The 8016-nt window shown below is 33.7% G+C and overlaps 1 protein-coding gene across 1 annotated transcript in view; it reads right to left on the bottom strand.

The window, feature by feature from the left end:
* LOC106475395 (leucine-rich repeat protein SHOC-2-like) overlaps nucleotides 1-8016 on the bottom strand; it is a gene marked incomplete at its 3' end in the record, with an annotated part of 23824 nt that overhangs the window by 9273 nt on the left and 6535 nt on the right. The window contains exon 2 of the mRNA XM_022379507.1: nucleotides 5246-6507. Within this exon, the coding sequence (XP_022235215.1) occupies nucleotides 5246-6502 (1257 nt within the window). The remainder of the gene's footprint in view (nucleotides 1-5245; nucleotides 6508-8016) is intronic.

Raw genomic sequence — 8016 nt, 5'->3', positions numbered from 1 at the left:
AATATACAGCATGGTTAAGACAGATACTAGTATAACCTAACATAAGAAATATACAGCATGGTTAAGACAGATACTAGTATAACCTAACATAAGAAATATACAGCATGGTTAAGACAGATACTAGTATAACCTAACATAAGAAATATACAGCATGGTTAAGACAGATACTAGTATAACCTAACATAAGAAATATACAGCATGGTTAAGACAGGTAGTAGTATAACTCAACATAAGAAATATACAGCAAATTTAAGACAGATACTAGTATAACCTAACATAAGAAATATGCAGCAAAATTAAGACAGATACTAGTATAACCTAACATAAGACATATGCAGCAAAATTAAGACAGATACTAGTATAACCTAACATAAGACATATACAGCAAGGTTAAGCCTGTAACCATGCTGTATATTTCTTATATTACGTTATACTAGTATCTGTTGTAACCATGCTGTATATTTCGTATCTTAGGTTATACTAGTATCTGTCGTAACCATGCTGTATATTTCTTATGTTAGGTTATACTAGTATCTACAGATACTAGTATAACCTAATATAAGAAATATACATCAAGGTTAAGACAGATACTAGTATAACCTAAGAAACATACAGGAAGATTAAGACAGTTACCTGTATAATCTAACATAAATACAAAGCAAGGTTAAAACAAGTACTAGTATAACCTAACATGAGAAATGTATAGGAAGGTTGAGACAGGTACTAGTATAACCTAACATGAGAAATGTATAGGAAGGCTGAGACAGGTACTAGTATAACCTAACATGAGAAATGTATATGAAGGATGAGACAGGTACTAGTATAACCTAACATGAGAAATGTATAGGAAGGATGAGACAGGTACTAGTATAACCTAACATGAGAAATGTATATGAAGGCTGAGACAGGTACTAGTAGAACCTAACATGAGAAATGTATAGGAAGGTTGAGACAGGTACTAGTATAACCTAACGTGAGAAATGTATATGAAGGATGAGACAGGTACTAGTATAACCTAACATGAGAAATGTATAGGAAGGCCGAGACAGGTACTAGTATAACCTAACATGAGAAATGTATAGGAAGGCCGAGACAGGTACTAGTATAACCTAACATGAGAAATGTATAGGAAGGCCGAGACAGCCCCCACACAAAAAGATCATTTTTGCAGCTTATTTGTAGAGAATCAGTACAATAGGAAACTGTAGTATAACAACTTCCACTAGTGTAATCTGCCTATATATCCATGTCATTACAACCAGAGTATGTTGTGTATTCACCTGTGGACATGAATATAATAAGATGAGGATCAGCCATTCATTCACACAGATGTTGAAGTCATACATTGTTCCATCATGAATAACACCAACAAATATATGAAAGAAGAATGTAGTGAAACATCAATCTGAGATTCTTGATTGTCCAATGACCATGAGAGATCACGACACATTTCCCAAAACTACATAACATACTGCTTCAAATCTGGTTCACTGACACCCAATAATCAATCAGAAATGATTAAGTAATTGGATAATTTATCAATAAATCTATTATCTATGTCCCTGTTCCACGAAAGGCAGAGAAAAAGAAATCAGTACAGAGACACGGTAGGTATGAACTGAATAGAACACCCATGTATAAGCATAAGACCCAAGGACTGAAAACTTCAAAATGTATGAAGATCTAGAATTGCTTCATCATTCAGAACACTTAAATGTTAATAGGAGAGAGCAAGGTGATTGGCCACTTGAATGCAACTCCAGGGAAGTAAGCTAGATGATTGGCCACTTGAATGCAAATGCAGGGGAGTGAGCTAGATGATTGGCCACTTGAATTCAACTCCAAGTCATAGAACACCTTCTTAAGGTACACGAGGCAATGAGAAGAAAAGACTGAAAATAATAAACAGTTATTTCACTGGATATAAACAGAGACATCAAAGTCCATAAGAAAGCATGTTCACAAGAAAGTTACAAGGAAAGTTCTAGCAACATCAATGAAAAGGAAGGGTAAAAGTCAAACTAAAGCAAAATATAATTAACTTACAAAACAGAGTACATAAATGCAAAGTCTGGTCTTAAAATATAAAAAAAACAATGAATGTTACAGAAAATAATGGAGAATACAATGATTGTCACATCATCAACATAAGAAACTGAAAATAATTCATGTCAAGTAACTCTAGAAGCAAGTACTGAGACAAAGAAATAAACAAATTCTTAGGTGAACCAACAAAAATTGTCATTAGTATGCTGACCAACTTTATGTAGACTTTGACTAGTGCTGAAACTCCAATAGCTTGGTACACCATAAAACATTTTGGGTCCAGCTTTAAAGAACAAATCATAAGGTTTATTTAGTCTAGAAAAATGAAATGTCTACTTAAAATATAAACTCTACAATGAATAACATTATATGGATTACATGATCTTTGCCCTCTTAACCCTAACCACAGAGCTTCCATCTCATAGACAACCAATATCATTTTCTTATTGTCATGACCTTTAAAACTTGGTAACCCTGTTTCCATACCAAAAAAATTTAAAATGTGTTCCACTGCTGAACCTGACTTCTAGCATTCCTCAATTTCCCCTCGGTGGACACAACAGATAGCCTGATGTGGCTTTGCTATTATAAAGTGCTATAGCAAAGCCACACCAGGCTATCTGCTGTGTCCACCGAGGGGAAACTGAGGAATGCTAGTGTGTGTGTGATAAAGCGCACACACGCACACTAGCATTCCTCAGTTTCCCCTCGGTGGACACAGCAGATAGCCTGATGTAGCTTTGCTATTATAAAGTGCACACACACACATTAGCATTCCTCAGTTTCCCCTCGGTGGACACAGCAGATAGCCTGATGTAGCTTTGCTATTATAAAGTGCACACACACACACACTAGCATTCCTCAGAGAAGATAAAGGAAAAAGGAGGCATGGAGAAGTAAAATAAATTATGTTTACACTCAAATGCAAGAGTTTGTTTGAACCAAAGGATGTGTTGTAAGGTTTATTTTATTACAATTTAAAACAACTACTGGATGAAATTGTTTGAAATCTGATGTCAACTTTCTATACATTAAGTAGCTTCTGCAAATATCCTATTTTTTATGTGATATTTGTATGAAATATGAAACATTTCACTCTGCCATGTTTTTTAAGTCCTTATCTTTGTTCTAGATTTTCATATATTCATACATTCTTGTAAAAATTTCCAATATAAAACTTAAATTTTATTTTTGTTTTGATCCATAAAACACCACATGCAGTTTCACTGTGCTTTTGATCACTGGTGTACAATAAAAATAATTTTTTCACCAAACCTAAACTGTAAGCAAGCCAACATTTTTAACTGTTAATCACAAGGTTTTATTTAGTATATATATAAAAAATAAGTTTTAAGCTGTTTTTATATTCATTTTTTTTTTGGGGGGGGGTTGTTTTTATTTACACATTCAAGTTACCAAAGCTGATAAAAGACTAATGTAAACATGAACTTGGCAGCAAAAAGTCTGCATCATGTTATTTTATAAAAAAAATGTATTTTACAATCATATTGCAAATTAAGTATAAAATAATAAAGCAAGCTTGTCACATGCTTTCAAAAATCAGGTCTGTAATGATGGTAGAAATTCTTCACAACATATCACCAAGCTGACCGTGCTAAACTGTAAGCCATATTGGCTTACATCATTAAAATAAAAAAGAAGGAAAGAGAGATCTTTGATTATGTGTACAGATAACTAGCCTATGAATTCTCAAAGCTAAGATACAGGCAATTACATCACACCATGAAAACCAAGAGTTGAGAAACAATGATTCACTAAAATTGATAAAACTACACTTTTCTTTAAGTTACAAGTTTAAAATTGGTGGATTTTTTTTTCAAAAGTATTACAATTTTTTCCAGCAGGCTTTGAATGCTGTATTAAGCTCAGAAAAGAAAAATCACAAAATTACAAACACTAATGATTTCATTCAGAGCAAGATGAAATTAAACCTAAATCAAAATGTCTTATGTTAAGATGAAATATATAAAACTTTTTATTGAAAAAATTTCAACTCTGAAAATTTTCATAACATGTGTTGGAGAATGATACAAGTTTATTTTCTATAACCTTTTAATTTAATGGTGCTATTTTCTTCTAAGAGCACAGTGTGCCCATCAGGACAAGACAGAGAAAAGGTCTGCATCAATCAATTTCTGTATAATTCTGAGAATTCAGAAGAGAAAATACACCTTTAGTACAAAAAAATAATCTCCTGATTTTAAATAACTGACAATAAAGCATCTCCCAAAAAAAAGTAGGCCCACACCTTTAAAACTTAGGCTATGACAAAAGGATGAATATTCATGGATGGTATTAGATGCCAAACATGAATGCCTCTAAAACACTAGGATAATTGGAACCAGCAAACATGGTCTGTCGCATCTAGATCAAAATGCAGGTTACATGCAGAACAGTAAATTCTAAGTAACTGATCACAAACATATGAAACTTTAGGTCCCAATATATTAAAAATAAAGTTCACATCTGACAGCAATATATGAAATTAAAATACATTAGAAGAAAAATGTCCACATCAAAAAGACAAACATTTAGGTTCTTGATTGTCAAGAATTTAACAACTAATCAGAGAACAGAACTAGAAGGACAATACATCGTACTGAAGTAATAAATAGATCCAACAGGTTAAACAAAAAGACAAAAGTTAATGTAAAAGAGCTAATGTTACATGAATTTTGGGAAAGAACTAAAGACACAGAAACACAAGCCAACAGCATTTTGGAAATCATTCAATGTTGAAGTAATGTTACGATGAACAGCAAAGGACAGTGTAATCCAGTAATGTCCTACAATTCATGTTAATAGTTTTAGGGCATTTTGTAAACTCTAAAAACAATAAGGACTAACATTATCACGTGGTTAGGTAAGTAGCAACAGCTCACTGAAGAAAAAAAACATTTTACCAAGGGTAAAAAAAATACACAAACACAAAAAACAACTGATTTAAGACATCACTTCATTTGGTCAGTTTAAAACAAGCTTAAAATCCACATCTAACGCAAGATACAATTTAATGAAATTAATTATTTTTCAAAGTAATTTCTGACAGAAGAGTTGTTAGTCTTTACTCCAAATTATACAAAATATTTAAATACTTCTAGATGAGAAAACACCATAGATCATTACTTGAATTTTGTAATGTACAAAAATAAGTACCAATACACAAACACTATCCAACCTGATTGTTATCTAAACGCAAGTCTTCCAAGCACTGGAGAAGTCCAAAGTTCACAGGGATAAACTTCAGGTAATTGATGGACAACATACAAATTCGCAGAGATTCCAGATGACAGAAGCTATCTGGAAGATGTGTCAGTATATTATTACTCAGGTCCAAAAGTTCAAGGTTCTTCAAATTTCCAAAGGTTTCTGGTAAGCATTCAAGATGATTCTCATCCAGATGTAATTCTGTCAAGTGATGAAGATTTCCAAAACCCGAGGGAAGAGATTTTAGTAAGTTTCCATTCTTAAGATTTCGGTTTTGTTGTAATTGAAAAAGATGACTCCCCATGTCTATGAATTCCACTTTTTTGATAAATCCAAATGTACTAGGAAGAGTTTCAATGTTATTTCCACTGAAATCAAAATGTTTCAATTTGGAACACTTGATGCTAAAATCATCTAAAAATGGATCTCCATTGATGTTATTGCCTTTCGTGGACAATTCCTCAACATTGGTCATGCAGTTAAACCAAACAGGGAGACTGCAGATGTGATTGTAGTCTAGAACCAGCTTTACTATTAGTTCTGCCGAAGCAAGTGTCTCGGGTAATGTCGTTAGATGATTATACGACAAGTCCAAGTCTTCGAGACTTGGCAGATAACTGAATGAATTAGGAAGTTCACTGATGTTGTTATCATTCAATTTTAGTGTGCGAAGCTTAACGAGGTAACCAAATGTCTCGGGCAACTCAGTTATTACATTCTTGCTAGCTTCAAGAACTTCTAAATTTCTTAAATGGCCAAAGCTGTCTGGGAGAGACTGGAGGTTATTTTCATCAAGATAAAGTTCTCTGAGATTTTGAAGACAATTGAAATTATCAGGGATGCACATGATTTCATTACAACTCAAATTAAGCTTCTCTAAACGAACAAGTTGACAAATACTAATAGGTAGCTCTTGAAGGTAGTTTTTTCTTGCTAACAATTCCACCAGGTTCTTCAAGTTTCCAAGATTCCGGGGAAGAGAAGCGACCCTGTTATCATTAAGAGACATGCGGTGAAGATTCATAAGGCGATCACACATATCCAATGGGAGACTATGAAGCTCATTGTGATCTAAACTTAGGTTAACAAGACACGAGAAGCCGAGCACTACTCCTGGTAATTCTTTGATGTCGAAAGAAGTCAGAGTCAGGGTGCAATTGTTTGATACGTGACTTGAGTCCCGAAGATGATTTTGCTCATAGTCCTTTAGTAACGTATTCAGATTCATAGTACCTGTAATAAATTATTAAAACATTCAGTGCATATAATACTTTCAGGGGAGTTGATGTTTAATTATTAAAAAAACTTTGATACATCAAATAAGATTTGACTAAAAGAAAGACTTCCATATGAATCTACTGTAACATCAAATAGCAAGTGACCCTGACATTTTTTTTTAATTCAGTGCCATATTATCTGTAAACATAGTAATAATAGGTAGACAAACAATGATTTATCAGCATATAGAAAAGTTTTATTGACAGAACATTGGTCTGTCTTCTTCAGATTTGATCAGTACTAAGCAACCCAAAGTTTATATACCATTATAAAGACAACAGAGATTAAATGAGACAGAAATGGTGTCAGAAGGTGACAGGATATAGGTAGAGGTCAAGTCTGGTCAAATGTGTGAACGGTGAATAGACTTTGCCAAATACGGCTGATGTTGCTGGAGCCGTTATTACCATTTGGTGAGAGGTTGTTTGTTTTGGGTTGATGTAGGAGAAGAATTTCATTCCAAAGTATTTTGTGACCTGTTTCATACCGTTGATATGTTAAGGTGGATAACTGGAAATCGCCTCTATGCATGTAACCTTGATATTCTGTGTGTCTTGTTTCTAAAAAACGTGAAGTTTGTCCTATATATTTCTTTTTACTCATTTACATGGGATACTGTATATGCCCTGTTTTTGTTCTTTAATGGGGTTTCTTTCGGGTTAGGTAGCGAGATGTTAATTTTATGTGAGGATTTGGATACAGTTTTTACATCAGTGCTCAAATTATTAAAAGGTCAAGTAATTTTGTTAGCAATTTCTGGCACTAAAGGGAATGATACAAATTTGTTGTGTTTTTGTTGTTGTTAAGTGAAAGGTTAGAGTTAACACTGTTTTAAGTTTGATACAAGCTCTATCTATGGTATTGGAGTTTAAACCTCTAGGTTACAGTTAACACTGTTTTAAGTTTGATACAAGCTCTATCTATGATATTGGGTTTAAACCTCTAGGTTAGAGTTAACACAGTTTTAAGTTTGATACAAGCTCTACCCATGATATTGGGGTTTTAAACCTCTAGGTTAGAGTTAACACTGTTTGAAGTTTGATACAAGCTCTATCTATTGTTGCGTCATCGAGGTCACGTGACTGGTGTGGCGCCACCTATTTTCTAGAACTATCCTGTACCTTGGCGAATGCTCTAGTATTTACTATATATAGGGTAGTCTGGTATATAAAAGAGGGTGACAACGTGACGGGACAATAATGTGTGTGTAGATAGTGAGTAATTGAACTGCAGTCACAGGGTATTGTTGAAGTTAACGTTCGTTCGTTATAGTGTTTGTTATAGCACGAATGTTGAAAATAAGTGTATCGTAAAGTTGTATTCGGAAAGAATAAACCAGTTTTATTAAGTAAGGACTTGTGTCGCTAAAGTTTCGTCGGAAGGAAGTTACGGAAAGTTAATTAACAAACGGAGACGTAACAAATTGGTGTCAGAGGTGGAACGAAAAAAATGGAAACGAGAGGC

Source organism: Limulus polyphemus, unplaced genomic scaffold, assembly GCF_000517525.1.
Source record: "Limulus polyphemus unplaced genomic scaffold, Limulus_polyphemus-2.1.2 Scaffold8513, whole genome shotgun sequence".
NCBI classification, from domain to species: Eukaryota; Metazoa; Arthropoda; class Merostomata; order Xiphosura; family Limulidae; genus Limulus; species Limulus polyphemus.
Note: the sequence above shows the minus strand (reverse complement) of the source record. Positions and strands in the feature narration are given on the sequence as shown.